Source organism: Plecotus auritus, assembly GCF_963455305.1.
Source record: "Plecotus auritus genome assembly, chromosome: 9".
In the NCBI taxonomy this organism is placed as follows: domain Eukaryota; kingdom Metazoa; phylum Chordata; class Mammalia; order Chiroptera; family Vespertilionidae; genus Plecotus; species Plecotus auritus.
In genome coordinates this window covers 24,296,068-24,321,711 of record NC_137783.1, presented here as the reverse complement: position 1 = coordinate 24,321,711, position 25,644 = coordinate 24,296,068, and the positions used below count along the sequence as shown (strand labels likewise).

General features: G+C 45.7%; 1 protein-coding gene and 1 pseudogene across 3 annotated transcripts in view; one reads left to right on the top strand and one right to left on the bottom strand.

The window, feature by feature from the left end:
* PLCE1 (phospholipase C epsilon 1) overlaps positions 1-25,644 on the top strand; it is a 266,469-nt gene that overhangs the window by 226,401 nt on the left and 14,424 nt on the right. For both annotated transcript variants that reach the window (XM_080687601.1, XM_080687600.1), the window contains 7 exons: positions 4,993-5,124; positions 6,160-6,450; positions 11,454-11,617; positions 12,893-13,154; positions 14,352-14,470; positions 16,583-16,711; positions 19,686-19,895. In XM_080687601.1, coding sequence (XP_080543727.1) covers positions 4,993-5,124; positions 6,160-6,450; positions 11,454-11,617; positions 12,893-13,154; positions 14,352-14,470; positions 16,583-16,711; positions 19,686-19,895 — 1,307 coding nt within the window. The remainder of the gene's footprint in view (positions 1-4,992; positions 5,125-6,159; positions 6,451-11,453; positions 11,618-12,892; positions 13,155-14,351; positions 14,471-16,582; positions 16,712-19,685; positions 19,896-25,644) is intronic.
* Positions 444-753, bottom strand: LOC308257699 (small nuclear ribonucleoprotein G-like; annotated as a pseudogene). Its single transcript has one exon. The product of its transcript is annotated as a small nuclear ribonucleoprotein G-like (transcript).

Here is a 25,644-nt window from a genome sequence, read left to right as displayed (position 1 = left end):
GGCAAAATCATCTAAAACATTTAAAGGTGCCAAGAGATAAAAATATGCTATTTATTTAATTGGGTACTGTAAATATTCTCAAAAGAGCTAAATTGTGTTGCTGAAATCATTGTTACAATACATCCTAAATATTTGTTATTATTATAATTTGCTGTGATGCTCATGAGGAAAATACCATAAAGTATTTATTTTCCAGATCATATTATGTCTTTGAATAATAGTTAGTAATGAGAATGACAATAACATAATAATATTCATAACACCTAGTAGCTAAAATTTATTAAGCATTTAAGTACCAGGATTTGTGTATTTTACATACATCATCTTATTGCCTTCATAATAATTCAATGAGATATTGGGTTTATTCCCCCCCCCTTTTTTTTTTACCAATACGAAAGTTTATTTAACAGAAGTTCAGTGTGAAAATGGACAGGACTAGGTTTTTATATTGTAGTGAAACAGGTGCTGTGGAGAGGGGACATGTGGAAGCAGTTGATTTCTCTGGTAAACACAGCCATTCTTTGTTCTCGTTCCAAGGCTTCTAACATGATGATACTATTTCCTCGTATTGCCACCATTCCAATACTGTTCTGTTGCCCACCAGTTGCCATCTCCACACATTCATCTATCACAAGATTCATAAAGGGATCAAATCCCCGCAATATTCCCTGGACATGGCTGCCACCATTTAATTTCAATGATAACTTCTTGTCCGTAATTTTTTTTTAACTCGGGAGGGTGAGCTTTTCTCATGGCATCTAAGCAAGCTCAAAGATACCTCCAAACGGAATTCATGGCCTCTCTGACGCTCCTGCGGTTGGCCCGGCGTTTTGCTCCTGACGTCACCAATCTATTCCCCATTTTTAAATAAGACAAAGTCTGAGAGAGATAAAGTAATTGGCTCTAGGTTTCAGAGTGAAGCAGTTAAGACTCTTCTTTGAAAGTGGCAGAAATTGACTTAACACAAAGAGTAAACTTATTGGCTCATGTATTGTAAAATGGGTACAGAAGTGTCAGGTACGGCTTGATCCAGGGCTCTCTCCCTGTTTCTCACGGTCTCTGCCATGTAGGCCCTCTTCCCTCTGGGCTGTAAGGCAGCTGCAGCAGGCCGGCACTGCATGCTTCCAGATTCAGCTTCAGTGTGAGCAGCTCTTCCAGAACTGTCAGCAGCAGTTGGGTTGTTTTTCCTTGGATCCTCTGCCCATCCCTGAACTAGTCCCTGTGGCCCAGGGCAGGCAGAGCTCTGACTGTCCCAGGCCTCTGTCACCTGCCCCGCCCCTGAGCTCCACCCAAACCACAAGGACCAAGGATGGCATTTCAGTGGGAGAAGAAGTTTCCTCAGTTGGCCATTTCTAGAAGTAAAGTGCTGATAAACCGCTTTAAAAAAGGGGGCGGGGTCCATTTCAGCTAATGAACGGCATAACTACGATTCTGAAGCCTGTCAGTCGGCATTGCACAGCCCCGCCTCTCTTGTCAGGGTGTGTCGTCAGTGAGCTCACCCAGTGTGTGTCCCACAAGGGGACAGCAGGAGGTGGAGGGCAAACAGGAGAGTCATAACCTATGAAGTCAGAAAAACCTACCTCTTTCTACTAAGAAAAAGGATTCCCTTGCAGAGGACAGGAAAGCTACTGGAATTGGGAGATTGTCTAAACGTTAGCAAAAGGTATATAAACTTGGCCTGGAGAAAGTTAAAATACCAACCCTCATTTTTTTTTTTTTTTCAATATGATCTGAATGCAGATCCTGTCTCCCCAGAGGGTTATCTTAAGCATCAGTTCTCACACTCTGCCCTGAAATTGGGACAAAGGTATTGGGCTATTTAAAAATTAGGTAATAGTGGTCTTTTTACACACCAGAAGGAAAAAAATCATAAATAGAACTTTCTCCATTTTAAGCTCTCTCCCATAAACTGTTTGGAAATTTTGGCAGCTGCTGCTGCTTATCTGTTGGCAAAATTCTGTTGAGGAGAATATGAATGAATAAGTAGCAAGCAGAGGTCTCAAAGACATGCAGGGACCTAACCATTTAGGTGTAGTTTCACAGACCAGGCCTCCTTTCACATAAGTACATATGTATAGCTGGTGAAAGTGTTCTTATGTTGAGGAAAAATCCTTTTCCTGTCGAAAGAGCCTCGTGGACTGCGTGTCCTTCATCAAAGGAACAAGTGTGAAGGTCAAGAATCACACTCACTGCCTCTCCTGTTCTTTATAAATTCAGCTGACACTACACCCTAACCATCCCACAGGCTTGGTCTTTTCTTCTCAAGCACCAAGTAAATAAAGAGCAAAAATGCTCCAATTTTGGAAGAGTCAAAGGTCATTGGGACCAGCCTCTGACTGGAGGCACAGGCTACGTGTGGCATTATTTGGTTTATTTTTAAAACTAGAGGCCCGGTGCACAGATTTGTGCACTGGTGGGGTCCCTCGGCCTGGCCTGCACCCTCTCACAATCTGGGACCCCTCGGGGGATGTCGGAGGCCCAGTGCACGATTTGGCCTGATCCCCGCAGGCCGATCTTTGGTTAATCTCTTCCCCCCTTTCCCCCTCCCTGATTCCCTCTGAGATTCATCAGTCTGTTCCATGTTTCCATGCCTTTGCATTGAGTATCTGCTCCCTGGTGGTCAGTGTGTGTCATAGCTACCGGTCAAATGGTCGCTTAGACTTTTATATATATGGATCCCCAATGTGCTGTTCTTTTAAAGTGTTTAAATGGCACACGGTCTTTATAAGATATACTGTAGTTTAATTTTTTTTAGTAATTGAAGTTTCAGACATTTTTCTTTTCCCAACTTTACTTCCTTTCTCAAAATCACTAAATTGTGTTGCTAGAATCATTGTTACAATACCTTCTACATATTTATCATGATTATAATTTGTTCTGATGCTCGGGGAGAAAATACCATAAAGTGTTCATTTTGCTACACTATGGATTTTAATTTTGCTACATTATCCATTTCGATGCATCTCACCCTTCACCATCCCAAGTCCCTTCCACGGAGCCATATGCAAAAAAATCTTCAGAGCAGTGAGGCAGCATGAAGACCACACGGCACGACCTTCCCCAGAAGTACAGTAACCTCCCCAAGATCAGGAGCCCACTTCAGAGGCCCTTCCTATAAAAGAGACAGAACAGTCCTCACTTGCAGGGTTGTCATAAACTTTAACAATAAAATACCTAATGTGACTAGCATGCCATCTACAGGTAGTTGGCTCACTGGAACTGGTGGTGGTTGCTGTTCTTATTGATAAACTAGAGGCCCGATGCACAAAATTCATGCACGGGGGGGAGGGGCGAGGGGGGCAGTCAGACATCCCTCTCGCAATCTGGGACCCCTCGCTCCTAACTGCCCACCTGCTCGCTCCTTACCGCCTGCCTGCTCACTCCTTTCCGCTTGGCTCGCCGCTCCTTAGTGCTACCGCAGAGGCGGGGGAGGGTCCCACCACCACCACGGCACTCGCCAGACGTGAGTGCAGCTTCTGGCTGAGTGGTGCTCCCCTGTGGGAGCTCACTGACCACCAGGGGGCAGCTCCTGCATTGAGCGCCTGCCCCCTGGTGGTCAGTGCATGTCATAGCGACCAGTCCTTCTGGTTGTTCCAGTCGTTCCACTGTAAAGGTTGCTGGGCTTTTACATATATAGATGGGCCAACAGGGCAAATTCCTCCCCTCTCTTGATCACTAGCCCGTGTTCCTGCTTCCTCACCCCACCCCGAGAGAACAGCCATGCTGTTCACAGAAGGTCCCACATATCCCTGGGGAATGTCGACGTGGGCCAGGATCTGTGCAAAACTCCCAGAATGAACACGGGGCCTCACTCTGACCCCTCATTGGTTTTACTTGGGAGAAAATCTACTGTTACATCATTGTGTAGAGGGCAAAGTTCACACGAAATTTTAAGATAAAGCATGAGAACTCACTTGTGCAAGTTTGCACATCTTTGTGGTTACAGATACTTCAGAGAGAAAAAATTTAGAAGTCCCACAGCTGCTATGAACCCAGCATTTTCTCTGAACAAGTCACTCTACTGAGTATGTAGATATACATGATCTCATTTCATCATAACCACAGCCCTTGTACAGGTGAGCAAGGAGTGCAGAGGATTAGGTAGCTTGTGGGAGGTCACACCACTAGGAACTGGATTTAAACCCCAAAGTCTATGCTTTTATTAAACACTCCTTTATCCTGTCTTCTCTGATGATGTTTTGGGAAGGTGTATTTTCATCTCAAAGAGGGCCTCCAGCTGAAGGAATTACTATCTAATGGTACAAGTGTAGACAGTGGAAACCGTTTGGAGGCCCCTGGCTTCCCTGGTGCCTTTAACTCACTCTTCCTGCACTGGATCCAGGTCTGCATTCATTTCCTCGTTCAGCAAATATCTGTGCGCGCCAGGCACTGTGCCAGGCAGGAAGGAGCCAGGGAGTGGTTGGACCAAGAGTGAGAAAGAGAAGCCGTGAGACATCACTGTCATTTAACATATTTCCCGTTTAATCCTCAGACTAAGCCTGTGAGTTCCTATCATTATACCCATTTTGTAGATAAGGAAACTGAGGAACAGAGAAGGTGGATGTTAAGTCAGGGCTCCTAATGGCAGGAATTCAACCGAGACCATATGATGCTAAAACTCGGGCTCTGAGCCATTCTTTCATCTCTCAAAATTGAGTAATTCGGTCCTGATAATTCAGTGTTGACTGGAGCATTTTCTTTTTATGCAGTTTTTCAAAATCTTTCTGGTGCACCAACAAGTGGGTGTGGGTGCGATTTTGCGGTCTTTCTGTGATAATCCTGCAGGTCTTGTCACATTTGCCCACAGAGATAAAAACTTCGCTCTAACCGCCTGCAGTGCTGCTATGAACAGTGCTGAGAATGCGAGTGGGTCCTCTGAGCAGGGTTACCAGGGAGTAGTAAGACTTCAAAGTAAACATGGACAGGGATGGAAAATGTCGAGTTCCCTCGCTTGTAGTTTTTGGCTTATTTATTTTCATTTTATGGGAACAGGCCTGTCAACTCTAAATGCATCTGGCTCTAGCAGAGGAAAAGAAAGGAAAAGCAGGAAGTCCATTTTTGGCAACAATCCGGGCAGAATGAGCCCTGGGGAGACGGCATCACTTAGCAAAACATCTGGAAAAAGTAAAGTCACCTTCTTTCAATACCTTTGCTCAATTCCGCATGCTGGATAAGTCCAACGTTTTACTGTCGAAGCACTTCCCTTGAACTTTTTCTATCTTTTTTTTGTTTCCATGAATGTTTATGTTACCTAAGTGTAGTAGAAATATTTTTCAAGTTTACATGTTTAACTTCCTAAAACATAGCACTTCACTGAAGAAGTTCTAACAGTGTTTGCCTCAATAGGGAAAAATTGGAACATTCTGGTGGTTCTTGGAACTGCTCTTGTCACCATTATAACTCCAGAAGATATATCCATTTTATTACTAATTACTTTTTATTATAAAAGTAATAAATTCTCATAGTTACAAAAAAAAAAAAAAACCTCAAACAATACAGGGTATTATTAAAATTCCTTTCTATTCTGAATGGCTCAGTTCTAGTCCCCTGAGGTAACCACTGTTAGGTTTATTGTGTTTTGTTCAAGAAGAATAAGATTCTTTTTAAGATGATCCAAATGGGATATAACCGAACATATTTGTATAACTTTTATATTGCTGTAACTTTCCAAATAGCTTTCTGAGCATGTATCTACCTTATTCTCCTTATGCTTCTGTGGTTTTCCATTGTGTATATACACTGTCATTTAACCACTTCCTCACTGGTAGAACATTTGGATTGCTTCCTGGGTCTTTGTTGCGCTTTTTTTTTCCTATAACAAATGCTAAAGTGAATACCCTTGTACATATATTGCCATGTATTGTTTAAATATATATCCACAGGACAGATGAGGCAAAGGATTTCCAGGCTTTTAATTTAAATTGGTGCTTCTGCACTCATTTTAAAACTCAGTAGCTATCATTTTGTTTCAAAGTGGTGGACTAACTCAAGTATAGTGTAACCCTACTATAGTGTAACTGAATAGTGTCGCACTATTAAGATCTACTCTGATGTGTTATAGGGCTATGATTGTTTTACCTAGATGTTGTTCAGGTTTATCTTTCTAAAACATTTAAAGTGTCCTGCACTAATCTGAGGCTAATCTTTTGGGGGGTTTAGGTTCCTATGAAGGAATGCGACAGGCCTGGGAGGAATCTTCTTCCCCCCTCAGCCCAACCACGTCCCTCAGCGCTATCATTAGAACTCCCAAATGTTACCATATCTCATCGCTGAATGAAAATGCCGCCAAACGTCTATGTCGCAGGTATTCTCAGAAACTGATCCAGCACACTGCCTGTCAGCTGCTGCGGACTTACCCGGCTGCCACCCGCATCGACTCCTCCAACCCCAACCCCCTCATGTTCTGGCTGCACGGGATACAGCTCGTGGCACTCAACTACCAGACAGATGGTAATGGCCTGCTCCTCACCTCTCTCCTTTGGGTCTTACGTTTCAGGAAACATAGTTCAACAAACAACATTTCAATTAAGAAGGGCAAGATTCCAGACTGGGGCACACCATATGTAAGAGTAAAAATATAGGTGATTTTGATACTGAATTGTGCCCTTGATGTTTCAGAGCTAAAGCAATAAGAAAGAACCTTAAAGGGGTCCCTAGTAATCTCTTGTTCTTGCTCCCTTTTTAAAGCATTTTTTAAACATAAGGCTACTCGTGTCTGTCTTTAAATAAGACACTGTTTAGGGCTGTGTCTGGTTTGTGTCTAAAGACCTTTGGGGCAGAGCGTTACTAACACCCTTTGGTAAGCTGTCTTGCTAAGCTATTCCTTGCAGTCAAGAAGTAGTTATCACTCCAAGCAAATTTCATGTTAGCTTCTTATCCATTGAGATGGAAATGGAGAACCAAGAAAGCAGTGTTTGTTTTTCTCCACTGTTGATGAAACTCTCTGTGCAGGAATACCTGAGGAGGCCTGACGTCCAGAATAAAAGCTACCATTCATTGCACACTTACTGTACGACAGACACTGGGCTGAATTTTCCTTGACCCCCTATTATCTCATTTACTCTTTGCAACAACCCTAAGTGGTGGACACCTTTGTGATCCCCATTCCTCAGATGAGCAAACTAAGACACAGAGCGATTGATTTGCTCAAGGTCACAGAATGACTAATAGTAATGAATTCAAGGACTCTGTGAGTCGAGAGGATAAAGTATTTTGTTTCTACTTGGTTATGGGGGCAGGAAGGGAGCTGCAGAAGATAAAGTCGATGAGGAATGTTTCCTCGAAGCACCTTCAGAAGCCACAGTCTTTCCTTGGAACAGCCAAGCGGCCATCTCGTTCCTCTCACGTGACCTGAATCAGATCCTAAGCAACTGTGCTGACCCGCCAGCCGCAGCACAGCCCTGTCTCCAGCCAAGGTCAAACCACACCTTTCGCTCTCGAACCAGCTAGCCACCTGGTACTGGTGCCAACAGTGCCCATGTGTGGCTGACCCTGCCGACGCATTTTTTTTTTTTTTTTTTTGCCCTTGTTATATTTGCTTTTTTCCATTGAAATGAAATAACACGATGCAGGTGAAGTACCCTACTTAGCATAGTGGCTGGCACAGAGAAAGCATTCCACAAACGTTAACGATGATGAAGTGTTTTTGATAAGTTATGAAAACAGTAGGATTTGGACTCGCCAGTGGAAATAATAATGAAATATTTTCAGTTATAAAAGTTTCTTTTCAATCTGTCCCGAGTGGCTTGTGGGCTCACATCTCTGACCCTGTCTGTAGCCCTTTGGCGCCCTTGGTTATTATGATACTGAAATATTTTAAGTCAAGTGAAATCACTAGCAAAAAAGGTTTTCTCAAGGAAATGGAAATGCGTTTCGTTTTGGATGTGCCCGTTCTCCTGGGCGTGCCAAGGCTGGTGCAGACACACGGGCTCCGCTGATGGCAAAGGGAGCCACCGCTGAAAGAAGCTGCCCCTCCTGCTCCCTCCACCACCACCACCACCACCAAGCCCCCCCCCCAAGTCCCGAAGCACACACTGAGGCTGCAGCTCGGCCTTCACTCACCCCTGAAGGCTTTGTCTCTCTCCCAAATCAATCTGGGAGTACATGTTGGAGCTGCCTCCTCAGGGGAGACAAATGGCTCTGTTGATGGTTCATGGTTCATCCTCAAGTTTCTCTATATAGTCTTCCAGCCCGAGAGAGTGCTGCCATAACCCCTCTCTGATCCAATGCCACAGGCAATGATTACACGCATCCCCACGCTGGACAAAGCACAAGCAACAGGCAGTTTCACCGTGTTCACCTGTAAAGATGGTCTTCATTTGCACAAACTGGGCATAAAGCCTGGCTAATACCTTGCACGCAGTAGGTGCTCAATAAACGCACGCTGAGCTGAAACAGACTATCCCCCTCCGCCCCACTGCAGTCTGAACCTGTGGTTCTTGGGGTTTTAGGCACTTTTCTGTGGATTGCAAGTCCAAATAGATCAGTCTATTGGACTCACTATCTTTTAATTTTTACAAAGAATTCCTAGATTAGGGAGTGCTTGATATTCCATGAAACATCCCAACCAAGTAACAGAGAACCTTCTCCCAGTGTCCCCCTAGCCTCTGACTGTGTTCCATGGATCATCTGCCTTGCCACTTCCTGGATGTCAGAGGACCCTGATGCCCCAAAGGAGTGTCCATTGACTTCGGGTAAATTCTTCCCAGAATTTCTAATGGCTCCATCAACTCCAAGAAGGTCTGCAGTGATCTGGAGCCAGGAATAGCCCAGGTCTGCACTCAGTGAAACCAACTCTTGTGTTTGGAAACTGACTTGAGCCTGGTATGCAAACCTGGTGATGGCTGGCAACAGTCCCTCAGCATTCTTTCCACCTAGAGCAGAACAAGTATAAGGACACGTGACCCCATCAAAAGAAAAGCTGTTAATATGCATCATGCTTTCCTGAATGATTGTCAAACTCTTTATGATGACTTTTCTAGCCCCAAAGTATAGGCATCATTATTACGGGAATGGTGCCTACTTAATACAGGGTTTTTAAATAAATAGGAGACCATGAAGGTAATGATAAGCCTGATCTGCCATCACAGGCATTGACTGGGAGGCATGATCAGGTGACACGGATTCATGCACCCTCCTTCACTTGCTTACAACAGGGGTTTTAAAATGATAGCCCCAGATGAAGTCCTGGGACCATGCCTAGGGGACAATTGGAGGGCTAGATTTGAGGTCCCACCTTTATTCCAAAATGAGCAGCTCTGCCTGGATCTGGTTTACCTGTTGGATTTCTACATGAGATTAACCCCAGCTGGTTTGGCTCAGTGGATAGAGTGATGGCCCATAGACTGAAGAGTCCCGGGTTTGATTCCAGTCAAGGGCACATACCTCGGTAGCAATCTCCATCCCAGCCCTGGTCAGAGTTTGTGCAGGAGGCAACCAATCGATGTGACTCTCCTCTCACATCAATGTTTCTCTCTCACTGTCCCCATCCTTTCCATTCTCCCTTTAAAAAAAAAAAATCAACGGAAAAATATCCCTTGGGTGAGAATTAACAACAAAAAAAGAAAAAGTGCTTAAAAGTTTGGGAAAGTACAAGGATAGACACAGACCTCCTGGGATCAGACTTCAAACCCAAATGGGTGTTGACATCATAATCATAATTTACTACCTACTGTTTATTGAGATCTCCTGTGTGCCATATGTGCCGAATGCTGGGTAGAGACTTGCACACATTTTCTCATTTATGACACGCCTGTGAGGTGTACATTATGTGGCTCAGTTGTCGAGATTTGGAGCAGGCTGCCGGGGTTTAAACCCCAGCATCCACCACTTAGTGACTGTGTGCCTTAGGTTCTTTCACTTCTTGAGCCTCAGTTCCCTCATCTATAAAATGAGAATACCTCACTGGGAAGCACTGATGTGCGTAAAGTGCGTGGAATGGGGCCTGGTACACAGTAAGAGCACAGTAAGGGTGAGCTGCAGTAATTTTTAGTAATATATATCCATTTCACATCCATCAACTCTGCATGAGCTAGCCTGCTTCACTCTCTTCGCCATCCTAGCCCAGGTCTAAGTTCCTCTGTCACAGGTTGGCCTGGGAAGAGAATTCTCTCTTCCTGCAGGCAAGACAGCCTCAATGAATCAGTCACATCAGGACTGGACGGGCCTGAGAGGTGGGGTCCAGGGCACTGATTTTATAGATAAGGAGACCGAGGCCACATAGCTTTCCTATGCCTTAGACCAGTGGTCAGCAAACCGCGGCTCGCAAGCCACATGCGGCTCGTGAGCCGCGCTTTGCCGCTCTGTTGACTAATGAGTTTGCTGACCACTGCCTTAGACACTTACCCCAAGGATTCCTGCCTACAATCCCAGCCAACCCCACGTACACGGAAAAAATTTTACACACGAGACATGTGGAGGCCAACTTCTTATTGCTCCGTGGTGCGCACCACACTTTTCCTTGATGTCGGTCCATGTAGCAAAGTTCACTCTGCACATGGAAGGCATCTATCAGAGGGAACATTTGTCAGGTGTGCCTCATAAACCCTGTGTTCATCTGGGCAACCTTTCTACAGACTTGCGCCATCAGATGAGCATTTGTGTGTGTCAGAGCCCAAACCAGCGCGGGAGTCCACCGTCCATCGAAGAACCGTGCCAAGTAAAAGCTGGCCACAAGCGACTGGAAGCCGTTGTGAGGGTTCCCAGGGTTTACGATGGAGGGGACGGATCATGGACATGATGTGAATCACATGTGATAGTAATTTTTTTCATATTTAACTGCAATTAAAAGGAGGTAGAAGTACTGTAATTTATGGGTTGAAATTGAGATCTCATGGAAAGATATATTTTTCTGGCTCTTCTCCCAGTCTGTCTTGGATTATTAAGATTTTATCTTATATTTGCAAAGGCAAGAATTGGTCATACAGTTGTCTGCATGGTTTAATGTTTGGGGATGAGAAAATGCCGTGACTATTCCTTACTAAAATTCTGTATAAAATGAGGTATTGCAAAGATTTTTTTTTTTTTCAGATGGATGTTGTAAATTTTGATTTGCAAAAGGAGTTTTTAAGTGGCAGAACCTGGGTGGGAGTGAGAACACTGGGCTTATCCCATAGACTGAGCCCCGGAAAGACAGGGATCTTGGTCTTGTTACCTGTTTTATCTCTCGTGCCTAACAACCTGGCACGTAGTAGCCACTCGGTCAGTCTCTTCTTCGTGCTTAAGCTTAGGGAAAATTGATACAAAGTTCTTTGAACTTGACTTTTTTTAAATACATTTTTTATTGTTGATAGTATCACAGATCTCTCCCATTCACCCCCCCTTCACCCCACTCCTTCCCCCATGTCTTCACTACCCTATTGCCCATGTCCGTGGGCTATGCATATGACATATAAGTTTCGAACTTGACATTCATAAGCAGCAGAGTAACAAGCAACGTTGACTTTGTTTTGCAGATCTCCCTTTACATTTAAACGCTGCCATGTTTGAGGCCAACGGTGGCTGTGGCTATGTGCTGAAACCCCCAGTTCTGTGGGACAAGAACTGCCCCATGTATCAGAAGTTTTCTCCCCTGGAAAGAGACCTGGACAACATGGAGCCCGCCGTCTACTCTTTGACTGTAAGTGTGGCTCTGTCTCCAGGAGATGGCAAGGTGCTTCCGCCTTCCTGAATAGGTGCTGGTTTTGAATTCAGGGCATTGCAACGTTCTCGTGTCACCGTTTTGTTTGTGCAGATTTAGTTCCCAAAAGGATTTCTTTACCTGTCGAAGCAGTGGCGGTGGCTGAGGTATGCTGTCGCCAGGCACTGCGTTTGCCGGTGCCCGGTAGGTGGAGCTGTGAGTTCCCTGCTTCCCCGGCACACTGATGGTGGTGATTGTCTTCCAGGGCCCGCAGCACCGTCATTCTGAGTTTCTCCCATAAAAGTTGAGCTCCTTGTTAGAGCAGGTCATCTTAAACTCTAACAGGCTCTTGTAAGATCAAACGGGCATCGATATACAAATCAATTAAATATCTTTCCTCCTTGCAATTTAAACTTTATCGTCCCTGGGCCTTTCCTTATTTCTTTTATTGCCTAATTAACCCAATGTCAAAACACCACAGACTGCCCTTAACGACAACCCCCGGCAGCTCATCATTCACCTTTATTTCCCCATTGTGTCTCTACCTCTTAGCGGACAGAGAAAAAGACCTCTGGGTGGCTGATAGGAAAGAGGGACGAGGTAATCGCTACCCTCCAACCTTAGAACTTGTCCGTTTCCCTCCAAAGGAAGAACGCTAAGCAGCCTCTGATCACCCCCCTAACAGCCCAGAAGACCACTCTCGGGTTTTCCTACCACCTCTGCTGTCTCCTTCCCGAAGACCGGGGCAGGGGCCTCCTCTGTTAGACCAGATGAGCTAGACTCGAGTAGACTTTTAACTGTTTACAGAAGGCTATGAATACATGTTTTAAAACATTCCCTGTGACTTGCTGTAAAACTAAACCATTCAAGAAAACGGCTTTGAAGTTATAAAATATACACCTAAAACATCTTGAACAGAATGTTCACAACCATTTTGTGATTACATCCCGTAAAGTCTCCCCGTTTCCCTTTGCCTTCTTGCGAAACTTAATTTCATCTTAATTGCTTGGCTTTGAAGATACTTGAACATTTTGACAGTTGAAAAGTGACAGGTGAATGCTGGTGACAAAACAAGCTTTTCCCATGATTCCAGGCGTGTGGTTGCCTGATTGCAATCACATCCTGCTTTGGGGGGGAGGGGGTTTTTTAGCAGATTTATTCACCATGGACCTCGTCCATTCCAGAGTGTTCTTTGTGGAGGGAAGCGGTGAGGTGCAGAGGTTGCCTTTGTTTCTTTTTCATCTTCGGTGACCTGGTCCTTGCTTCCTCCCTCAGATTGTCTCTGGCCAGAACGTGTGCCCGAGCAACAGCACAGGAAGCCCGTGCATCGAGGTGGACATCCTGGGCATGCCGCTGGACAGCTGCCACTTCCGCACGAAGCCCATCCACCGGAACACTCTGAACCCCATGTGGAACGAGCAGTTTTTCTTCCGGGTTCACTTTGAAGACCTCATATTTCTTCGTTTTGCAGTTGTGGAAAACAACAGCTCGGCGGTCACTGCTCAGAGAATCATCCCGCTCAAGGCTCTAAAGCGAGGTAGAGTAGCATCATCGTGCTGTTAATAATTGCAGTGGCCCAGCCAGCATGGCTCAGTGGTTGAGTGTCAACCTATGAACCAGAAGGCCAGGGCACATGCCCGGGTTGTGGGCTCGATCCCCAGTAGGGGGTGTGCAGAAGGCAGCCAATCACTGATTCTCATCATTGATGTTTCTATCTCTCCCTTCTTGTCTGAAACCCACAAGAATATACTATAAAAATAAAAAATAATTTCTGTAGCTCAGGGATGGATGCCATAGAGCTCTTTAGACCATTCTCTCTATTTTTGAGCATACGTTTGAGATTTTCATTTTTAAGAAGTTGAAATAAGAGGCAGGAAAAAATAACACAAATTTGAATACTGTTTAAGTGCACCTCATAACAGGTTTTCTTTTACGTTATCCTCAAATTCGAGGTATTCACATTTCTGAGGAAGTATGGCCTTCACCGCCGCTGCTGATGTCGAGAGCTGTGGTGGTTGGCCCCTCTTCCCTCACATCCCTGCCCAAATAGCACCCACTGCACCCCTGGCACTTTTTTTTTTTTTAAAGATAACTTTACTTTTTTTTTTTTTAATCCTCACCCAAGACTATGTTTATTGATTTGAGAGAGAGAGGAAGGGAGAGGAACATCGATGTGAGAGAGAAATGTAAATCAATCAGTTTCCTCCCATACGTGCCCCAACCACACCCTGATGGGAGATGGAACCTGCAGCCTTTTGGTGCACGGGATGAGCTCCAGTCAACTGAGCCACTGTGCCGGGCCCCCTGGCACTTTCCAAGCGGATACTGAAGTGAGCAGAGGAAACCGAGAGGAGGGCGGGAGAGGCAGTGGCTCACGGGCTGAGAGTGGAATCAGTACCTGGCAGAAGTTCGGTGTTGGAAGCCAGGGATTGGTGCCGGGGGCAGAGCAGGGAGGATGGAGAACCCTGAGCAGAGGCGGAGCTGGGGTTTGGTGGACTGGCTTTGCTGTGGGCCTCCGGGGAGCTTCTGCGGCCGCAGCTGTTGTTCCACTTATTTATGCATTCATTGGTTGATTCTTGCATGTGCCCTGACCCGGGATCGAACCCGCAACCTTGGCGTATCGGGACTGTGCTCTAACCAACTGAGCTGCCCAGCCAGGGCCTCTACCTACCATTTTGTGGCAGAGCTCCGCAGTGCATGGCTAACAGGCTTTCCCAATTCTGCGTTATTCCAGGATATCGACATCTTCAGCTGCGAAACCTCCACAACGAAGTCTTGGAAATCTCTAGTTTATTCATAAACAGCAGAAGGATGGAAGAAATCTCCTCTGGCAGTTCCGTGCCAGCCTCTCTGGTAATTAAGCTCTGTTTCACTCAGCATGTTGGTGGGATGGCTGTGCTGAAGGTAGGCTTGCTCATGATACAGGAAAGTGATCATTAGGTAGCTGTGGAAATAATAATAATAATGGCTGGCATTGGCACTTCCAAGCACTTTGCATATATATGAATTCACCTAATCCTCTCAATAACTTTTTTATGAAAGAGCTTTGAGTATGGTTTCCGTTTTACAGATGAGGTAGGTAAGAGCTAAGTACCTCGGAGGTCACACAGCTATAAACCCAAGTTCACCTAGTGCTAAAGCCCATACTCTTTTTGGTTTTTTGTGTGTGTTTGTTTGTTTAATATGTTTTTATTGATTCTTAGTGTGGAAGAGAGAGGGAGAAACATTGATGAGAGAGATATCAATCGGCTGCCTCCTGCATGCCCCCTACTAGGGATCGAGCCTGCAACCGGGAAGGTGCCCCTGACCAGGAATTGAACCCAGGACCTCTTGGTCCGTGGGACAATGCTCAATCCATTGAGCTACAGCAGCCTGGCCAAAGCCCATACTCTTAATATGAGCCAAAAATAACATGTGGGGAAGAAATTAATTAAGCAAACCTACTGGAAGCATTCAGTTCTCCTAGAAACTTTAGGTTAGACCAGAAAAATCTTCTGCTTCTTCAGTGGTCCAGGGGCGGATGCCAGGTGAGCAGGGTTGGGGTGGCAGCCAGGTGCTGCTGTTGATACATAACTGCCCCCTGGCAATTGGGGAGATACGGAATCTGCACTCGTGGGGATGAGGAAGGCACACGGCAGACAAAAGGTGCCATGACTGCAGAACCAGCATTTTACCAAGTTCCCCAGGTGTAAGGGTCTTGCCCATTGAGGTTCGAGAACCATAGGACTTGCGCTCACTCCAGTAATCCAGGGTTAATGACTAAACCAAGCGACCCCGCTTTAATAAACTGGTTCATTCCATTATGCTTGCTCTTTAAAAATTAGTTTAAAGGCTATTCATCGATTCCCCCTTTACACACTTAACAGCCTGATCACTGTCGTATCAACCTTACATTTAACGTAGTCCTAACAACCCCTGGAAAGGCACCTTCTATGCTCACAGTGGCGCTGACTTGACCACCGCCACTGCCACCATCAGATAGCCGGGCTTTCTTCTCCGCTTCTCTTTCCCTCCCCTCATTAGTTTCTTCTCTCTCGGTCTCTGACCTTGTTTCCCTAGCTTCTCCGCCTTTTCCCTTCAATGTGTGGCCAAGGTTAAAAACAGCACTTTGGCCAAAGTGGAGGGAGGTATTGCCTGCCTTGTGCAGAGGGCTGGGAGCCAGGGACTGGGCTGCCTGGCACCTAAGAGCAAGAACCAGATGCTTTCAGAAGGCAAGGCAGGGCTTACTGCACGATCCCGGGTTGGTCACCCTCAGTACCTATCAGAGCTGCAGATGCCACACGTGCCATGCAAGAGCCGTGTTTCCTCACAATACTTCTGCTGACACCAAGTGTGTCGTGTCTTTTCCAACGTTGCTTCTCCACCTCCCCGGCACCAGCTGGCCGGCCTACCTTTCGGTTCAATGCTGACACTATCTACCTGTAGTTAGCATCAGACCCTACAAGTTGAGGGCTCAGTCCTGCAACCCTGCCCACGTTTCACATGCCAGTTGCAGGTCCCTCCTCCGGTTCCGTAATTTGCTCAAATGACTCTCACAGAACTTAGGAAGGTTCTCTACTTGCTAGAATATTTTATTTGTCATCTTACCATCCAAAATTCTAGTCCAGCACCCTCAAGAGAAATGGAACTCAATAACACTGTTGGATGTCAGTTCAGAAATAAGGACTAATGTACATTTTAGATGATATCAGTTCCATACTTATTCTGGAAAGAGATAGTGTTTTGTGAAATAAATTAATAGTTTGGTGGTGTGCTGCTACACATCCTCACTAGACTGTTAAAGAAGATGCACCATCGCTTCTTCAACCACAAAACGATGGGTCAGGGTGTGAGGGATGCTAGAATGGCTCTGTATTGACATGTCCCTGTAAACACCCGTGAGAATGAACACCTCAGTGGTGAACGTAGCCTAGAATTTGCATCAGAATGAGAATGATTGAGAAACCATGTGATCTTCCTTGACAGATGTTTAGTACAGAAGAAAGAAAATGTCTGCAGACTCACAGAGTCACGGTGCATGGGGTCCCAGGTCCGGAGCCCTTCACTCTTTTCTCTATAAATGGAGGCACTAAGGCAAAGCAGCTTCTCCAGCAAGTAAGTGCACTGAGCCTGCGTGTGTGTGACTACAAATACACAAAAGTCCACGTTGATGATTTGCCTTTTGATTATTTGTGATATCCAACATTGAGATCTGCCCTACAAGTGACCTGAGAGGTGTTGGTACCTCTAAACAAGCTACCTTAGCCTGTAGAGAAGAATTTCTAAGACTTCTTCAGCCACATAAAGAACACTGGGCTCTAAAAGAATAAAGACCAGGATGAGTGGCTCTCCAACCTTGTGTACTGTTTCCCTCTGAGCCTAGATTCAGGCCTCATAGTCCCTCTTAATGCAGAGCTTACTAATCGACCAGAATTTGCACACAAACTGATTGAAGTCTGCTTGTCATTCTAGGAGTTGGGTCAAATTCTTAGAGCATCAGGATGGACCATATAGGCCAAGACATCTTCTGCCCCGCCAGCCTCAGCCCTCCATTTGCATGTTGATCAGCCACCTTGTCCCCCTTACCCTGGCACTCGATCATGACCTTTAAAGTTATACCCCTCTAGTGGTACGAAGAGGCATGGAGGTCCCAAAACAAGAGGATGAGAGCCTGTTAACCCAACTCCCATAGCAGAACTGGCCTAAGTCCCCTCGTGCTGGGCTTCTGCCCTGGATCCCTGGGGATCTTGGTGGCCTTCTGCCGGGAGACACAATGCCCCTTGGGAGGACTTGTAAGAGGGAGAGAGCCAGACACAAGGAGCAGCATCCTGAGAGGGAGGCAGCCCCTCAAAAGAGCAAGGCAGGCCCATGTGCAACTCCTGTTCTCTTCTCACTAGAAGCACCACTCCTGTGCTTCACTGTCTGTCTCCAACATGCCCCCTAGTATCCTTGCAGACTGTTTCATCCTCAGCCCATTTCAGAATCCCTTCTTCTCCTTGGAGGTAGGCCGAGAGGAGCTGTGACCAGGGGACCAACTGTGGAGCCCCCTCTGAAGTTAGGGCACATGATGAACTGCCACTGCGATCACGGAATGGTTGGGGGTTAAAAACCCATTGATGAACCACACACACTAAGTGTTAATAAGTAGTTCTGTCCTTGGAGGGGAAGTCTCTATGGACAGGCCAACTTTCCCCCAAGATCTTATAATTGACTTAGACTCAGAGAAAACAGCTCCCGTGTCAAATGTCATAGATTATCTAACAGAAACTACTCCCAAGTTGGGGTTGTTGGGGAGTTTTGTTTTTTAAATCAACTTTAAATGAACTTTAGTGTCTGCTGTCACAAAGCACTGTTAGGGTTTTGGGGACTCTATAAAATATGAAGTTATAAAGCAAGGAGACATTTCCAGGGACCACCCATAAAAAGCAGCCCATTGCTTTATTGCCACCCCCTATAAAGCAGCACTGAGGAGGGAGGGACTGCTCCCAGCTCCTAGGAGCCTTGCGTCCTGAATTGTTCCTGTGGTGGTGGTTGCCTTGCCCCCGGGAATCCAGAGCCCAGCACCTGTTCGCAACCAAGGGCTCGGGGGAAGGGAGCAGCCTTCCTGAGACTCTTCTGCCCTCCATCCTCAGTTCATTCTTTTCCTCCAAGTGAGACGCAGCAGCAACAGGTGTTGAGGAGAAAGGTGTTGACTTCACCAGGCCCGATGGTGGCAGCCTTCTCTTGGCATCCACTTTGCATTTAGCCTTTTGTCAGGAACATGTACAGTGTGAGTGTGAAAGCGTACATCAGCAAGAGGAACTGCAGTGATGGCTCAAGGCTATTGAGTTCTCATGCTGTGCCTATGCTCTGCTTTATAAACAGTGTCTCCATCATACAACAAATCATAAAATTAAGAGGTTGTACTGTGGAAGCAGAAAAATAATTTTCCTCCCACCTCCTAAGTTCTCCTGGCTAGACCTATAATCAAATTAACATAAGACCGATTAACAGGAGAAAATAACCAATCTTATCACGTATGTACACGCGGGGGTTCTATAAGAATATGAGACCAGAGGACAGAGGGAACAGTGAGGTTTATATGCCATCGTGAGCTAAGGAGAAGGAGGGTTGAAGTTTGGGATTTCAAAGGGCAGGAGGGCAATCCACATGGAGATGGAAAAGCCAGTGTTTGATAGAGAAATATTTGCTGGGCCATCTTTACCAATGGGACACAGAGAGGACTTTGGATCCATGGGCCTTGCTAGGCTCCTCCCCATCACACCTAGTTCATGTTAAACTGTAGTTATCTACGATGATACCTTCCTCCTGGAGCACAGCCTCTACCTAATTCTTTTAGGCAGTAAGGGGGAAGGTTGAAGGTTCTCTCTGAGTTTGTTTTTTTTTTCTTGAAAATAACCAGTCCAAAATAATCAGTACCCCAAAAATCATATTTGGGGGGGCACATTCTGCTTCCCCTCGGTACTCTTCCTGTTCCCCCTTTATTGAGGAGGCACTGAAACTCTAACAGGTTAAATATCCTGCCCAACACCTCGCAGCCAGTAAGTATGGAGGGCGGACCTCGGGCTCAGTCTGCCTGGCTCTCCAGCCTTGTCTCGGACACGCTGTTTGACTGCCCGGGTCAATAGCCAACAAAGAAAACGGGCCTCTAGACACACAGTTAAGACTTCATTGGAAGGAGAATTCCCAGGAACGTGGGTCAGAATAGAGTCAACAACAATGGAGAGATTGTTCTTGGTAAAAGCTGGACTGGGTTCCTTATCCTTGGTCCCCTGTGTTGCAAGATTACAAAGAGGTAAATTCGTAGATTTACAAACCTGAAGTTTTTCATTCGGTAGGAGCTCTCACTCCAGCAAGTGGGAAAAACAGTTACGCTGTCTGGGGATGATGAGTACATTGTGTTGTTGCCCAGAATGCACATAAACAATCCTTTTTGGACTTGAGAGAATTCTTAGACCTTCCAAAGAGAATTATGCAACACTCCAGAGTAGGTTTCGCTTATAAATTACACATCAAAGCTGGGCCCCATGAAAACAGGCTTGTTTTGAATTGCAGTTTTTTGCTAAATGTGCCTTTGCTTTATCTTTAGATTCTGACCACTGAGCAAGACACCAAACCTATTGCCGCAGACTGCTTTTTGATGGAAGAAAAATATTTTATATCTAAAGAAAAGAATGAATGCAGAAAACAACCGTTCCAGAGGGCCATTGGTCCCGAGGAAGAGATCGTGCAGATTTTAAGCAGCTGGTTTCCAGAAGAGGGCTATGTTGGCAGGATTGTCTTAAAAACCCAGCAGGAAGTAAGTGTGTCTGGGTGCAGCCTACACGGTAACAGCTCTGTGTGTAATTCACCACCCGCCACTGGCCAACTCCCTCAAAATCAGAATTTCTTCTAATTCCCACTTGATTTCTATTCTTCTTCTGAAGTATATGTGGAGACGTGATTTTATTCTTTTACACATCTTCCGAATGTTATCTCTAAGTTACAGAAATTCAGCCTAAAGGTCATTCCTTCTAAAACAAAGCGAGCAAGAACTCAGTGGATTCCTTATGCATGTCGTCAGCTGTTTCGTCGGCTGTTTTATTTGTATGTGTGAGAAGACATTGTCGTGAGGGTCACAGAACTGGGGAATTCGAGGCCTGTAGGCATTGATGTGCATTTTGGGGTTGGTTGTGTTCCTATTAGTGCCTATTAAAGTTGTAGCTAATAAATGGCTCAGCACTTATAACTAAAACAGTATTTTTTTAAAATATTCTGTAACTTCACATAAAGTAAGAATAATCTCTCAGCTTTATTTTTTAAATATTGTTCAGATTATTAAAATTGTTACTTTTTTTGCCCCCCATAGCTCCTCTCCACCCAGTTCCCACCCCACCCCATGCCCTTTACCGCCCCCACCACTGTCCTCATCCATAGGTGTACGATTTTTGTCCAGTCTCTTCTCCCACCCCCACACCCCTTTCCCCCAGAATTGTCCACTCCCTTTCTATACTCCTGATTCTATTATATTCACCAGTTTATTCTGCTCATCAGATTTTTTATTCACTTGATTTTTAGATTCACTTGTTGATAGATATGTATTTGTTGTTCATAATTTTTATCTTTACCTTTTTCTTCTTCTTCCTCTTCTTAAAGAATACCTTTCAGCATTTCATATAATACTGGTTTGACGGTGATGAACTCGTTTAGCTTATTCTTATCTGTGAAGCTCTTTATCTGACCTTCAATTCTGAATGATAGCTTTGCTGGGTAGAGTAATCTTGGGTGTAGGTTCTTGCTATTCATCACTTTGAATATTTCTTGCCACTCCCATCTGGCCTGCATAGTTTCTGTTGAGAAATCAGCTGACAGTCCTATGGGTGCTCCCTTGTAGGTAATTAACTGTTTTTCTCTTGCTGCTTTTAATATTCTCTCTTTGTCTTTTGCTCTTGGCATTTTAATTATGATGTGTCTTGGTGTGGTCCTCTTTGGATTCCTTTTGTTTGGGGTTCTCTGCACTTCCTGGACTTGTAAGTCTATTTCTTTCACCAGGTGGAGGAAGTTTTCTGTCATTATTTCTTCAAATAGGTTTTCAGTATCTTGCTCTCTCTCTTCTTCTGGCACCCCCATAATTCTGATGTTGGTACGCTTGAAGTTGTCCCAGAGTCTCCTTACACTATCTTCATATTTTTGGATTCTTTTTTCTTTTTGTTTTTCTGGTTGGGTGTTTTTTGCTTCTTTGTATTTCAAATCTTTGACTTGATTCTTGTGATCCTCTAGTCTGCTGTTGGATCTCTGTATTTTATTTTTAATTTCAGTCAGTATATGCTTAATTTGTAGTTGGTCCTTTTTCATATCCTTGAGGGTCTCTAGATTTATCTGCCTTTTCTAGAAAATTCTTGAAAAACCTTATAACCATGGTTTTGAACTCTATATCCAGTCGTTTGCTTTCCTCCATTTCTTTCATTTGTGATCTGTTTCTTTGTCTCCACATTTTGGCTGCTTCCCTGAGTTGATAGAGTGGCTTTGTGTGCTAGGTGTCCTATAGGGCCCAGTGGCTCAGCCTCCCCAGTTACCTGAGGTGGACGCTCTTGGTGCACCCCTTTGTGGGCTGTGTGCACAGTCTTATTGTAGTTAAGCCTTGATTGTTGTTGGTCTCACTGGGAGGAATTGACCTCCAGGCCAATTGGCTGTGAGGATCAGCTGTGTCTATGCTGGGAGAACTTCTGTGCTGGAGACACCCTTATGAGACAAGACTTGCTTCACTGGGGCTTTGGTGCTCACTGAGTCTGCCCCCTGAGTGTGTCCCTTATGGATCTGAGGAGTTGTAATCTGAATGGTCCTACTCTGATCCCTTGGTACACTGGCTCTTGAATCTCCAAGGAGGTGCTAATTTAGCCTCTGCCTGAGGCCACCCAGCAGGAGCTACAGAGAGATCTGCAGATTCCTCTTCTTTGTTTGGGTTTTGGAGGTGCCCAGATGAGGCCCAGCTGTGAAGCAATGCAAGCTGCTGCAGGGCCTTGGGCCTTCTTTTGGATGTTCTGGGTCTTTCTGACTCAGCTGCAGTTTGTTAGGTAAGTTTAGATTTCAAAGGACCAGGCCATTCATATGCAAAAGCCTCTGCGCACAGCTTGGATGGGGCAGAGTCTCAGGGAGGAGCAAACAGCAATGGCTTCCCGTCAGCCCTGCCGTAAGAGGCCCCTGGGTCTCAGTGTCCCTTGGTAGTCGTTGCAGGCACCTCTGAGAGAAAGCCGCCCTCGAGTTCCGCCCACTGCCAGACAGTCCAGTTTCTCCCCATATGAATCTAGGTCCCCAGAGTCTTGCCTGGAACTGGAGTTCAGAGCAGTCGGGAGCTTGTGTCTCCCTGCGGATTGAAAAAGCCAGCCGCGTACTCAGTTGCCAGCCCTCTCCGCACGCGTGCCCCTTGGTACCTCTGGACTTTACTTCTGCAGCGCCTCTGAGTGTCAGTGTGCTTTTCTCTTCCCTTCTAGTTATAGAATTTCCACTTAGCAGCCTTCCTGTGGTAATGGATGGTGTCCGTTTTGTCTTTTAGTTGTAGTTTTGAAGTGGTTGTGCGCGGCAGCAAGTTCAGGTGTTTACCTTTGCTGCCATCTTGGTTTCTTCCAATCTCTCAGCTTTGATCAGAACTTGTACTAAATATCATTACGTTCGCTGATACTCCTGCGATAGTTCCCGAGAAGGAAACAGCACAGCACCAACTCCAGACTGGTTGGCTTCTGTTGGGGTTTGTTGATGGAGCCCTTTTTTTTTTTTTTTTTTTTCTGAATAAACCAATAGAAGCCCAGTAACTTCCTGCCCAGTGCACAAAATTCATGCACGGGTAGGGTCCCTAGGCCTGGCCAGCGATCAGGGTCGATCAGAGCCTTCCTTCTGGCTGCCGGCCCGGGCCTTCCTTCATTTTGTGCTGCCCCCTGGTGATCAGCGCACATCATGTGAGCAATCGAACTCCTGGTCTCCCAGTCGAACTCCCAAGGGGACACTTTGCATATTAGCCTTTTATATATATAGATGTCATGTGAAATACCACCTACCCCACTTTCTGATGGGTTAGATATATCCTAATCAATGCCATCACATATCATGCAGCAAAATCTCTAGGAATTAACAAAATGTAATGGCCACAGTTTTTGAAGTGGAGGAAAAGAGTTGTAGAACAGTATATGTAGTAAAGGACAATCTCATTTTAGGTAATAAAGATAGACAATAACTCTCCCCACCAGCCCTTAATAGAATGAATGAAGTCCAAAAACTTCAGTCATGTAAATTTCATGACTACAAGGTTAATGCAATGATTGGGGCAAGCCTGTGTGGGTGGTTGGCAAATCCTTTCTGGTCCTGGTTACAGTTTGGCGCCATCTGGTGGCAGTTACCCCTTTGACTTTAATATTCATGGGGACAATTCTGGGTCCTGTGTGGCTGATTTTAACTTCCAGGATAGTGACAGTGGTCTTGGGTTCTATCCAGTTAGCACCATTTCAGTGGCCTGTTCTGAGGAGATTCAGCTTCGAGAGTTCTGGGGGTCGGGGAACTCCCTGCCAAACCCTCCCTCCCGGATATGGGTTGCCTACTGTTACTTTCTTTGCCTCACCTTCCCCTCCCTGCCACTCCCTACGGAAGATAACTGTAAACTACCCTCTTTGTTAGTGGGACTAACAAAGAACAGGAGTCATTTGACAATCATATTATATTTAAAATCACGTAATTCCAGGGTTTCCGTCTATCTGTCTATTCACATATATAAAAATACATTTGTATAGCCATAGCAGATTTTTAGAACATATGACCTAACAACAGTGTGTTTTTGTGGTTTTTGTGGAGAATGAGATGGGAGAGAGAAGGAAAAAGGGTGACAGTGGGAAAAGTTTGCCTTTTTATTGCTGTGTTTCTCTACTATAGATGTATCTAACTATATAGGTAATATATATAACTAGAGGCCCAGTGCATGAAATTCGTGCATGAGGGGGTGTCCCTCAGCCCAGCCTGCACCCTCTCCAATCTGGGATCACTCGAGGATCGGGATCGGGCCTAAACGGGCAGTCGGACATCCCTCTCACAATCCAGGACTGCTGGCTCCCAACTGCTCACCTGCCTGCCTTCCTGATTGCCCCTAACCGCTTCTGCCTGCCAGCCTGATCACCCCCTAACCACTCCCCTGCCAGCCTGATTGATGCCTAACTGCTCCCCTGCCAGCCTATTTGCCCCTAACTGCCCTCCCCTGCAGGCCTGGTCCCCCGCAACTGCTCTCCCCTGCAGGCCTGAGTCCCACGTAACTGCCTTTCCCTGCAGGCCCGGTTGTCCCCAACTTCCGTCCTCTGCCACCCTGGTCACCCCTAACTGCCCTCCCCTGCAGGCCTGATTGTCCCCAACTGCCCTCCCTTGCAGGCCTGGTCCCTCCCAACTGCCCTCCCCTGCTGGCCTGATTGCCCACAACTGCCCTACCTTGCAGGCCTGGTCCCTCCCAACTGCCCTCCCCTGCTGGCCATCTTGTGGTGGCCATCTTGTATCCACATGGGGGCAGCCATCTTGTGTGTTGGAGTGATGGTCAATCTGCATATTACTCTTTTTTTAAAAAAATATATTTTATTGATATTTTACAGAGAGGAAGGGAGAGGGACAGAGAGTTAGAAACATCGATGAGAGAGAAACATCGATCAGCTGCCTCCTGCACAACCCCCACTGGGGATTTGCCTGCAACCAAGGTACATGCCCTTGACCGGAATCGAACCTGGGACCTTTCAGTCCGCAGGCTGATGCTCTATCCACTGAGCCAAACCGGTTTCGGCTGCATATTACTCTTTTATTAGATAGGATAGAGGTCTGGTGCATGGGTGGGGGCCAGCTGGTTTTCCCTGAAGGGTGTCCCGGATCAGGGTGGGGGTTCCCTTGGGGCATGGGGTGGCCTGGGCGAGGGGCCTGTGGTGGTTTGCAGGCCGGTGACCCAAGTGGAGGCTCTGGTATCTGGGATTTATTTATCTTCTATAATTGAAACTTTGTAGCCTGGAGTGTAGGCCTGGGCCGTCCAGGGTATGCGGAAAGCTTGGCTTCCTCCATCGCCGGAGGCAACTCAAGCCTCCTGCTCTCTCCAGTTCCGTGGCTGCTGCCATTTTTGTTGGGATTTATTTATCTTCTATAATTGAAACTTTGTAGCTTTTAGTGGTGGCCTGGGTGGGCCAGGGTGTGCAGAAAGCTTGGCTTCCTCCGTTGCCGGGGAAACCCAAGCCTCTTGCTTGCTCCGTGGCCTCAGCCATATTGGTTGGGTTAATTTGCATACTTGCTCCTGATTGGCTGGTGGGCATGGCTTGTGTGTGTCATGGAGTGGTGGTTAATTTGCATATCACTCTTTTATTAGATAGGATTATATATGTAAAATTGACTGGAAGGCAATTTGCCAAAAGCCAATCAACTTGATAACTAATTATCATGAGTATTGAGTATTTTGTTGATATTCGTGTTTTTTTAAGAGACCAAATCTTTGTTTTTATTTTATTATATTTTTAAATTTTATTTTTTAATTGCAGCTTACTTTCAATGTTATTTTATACTAGAGG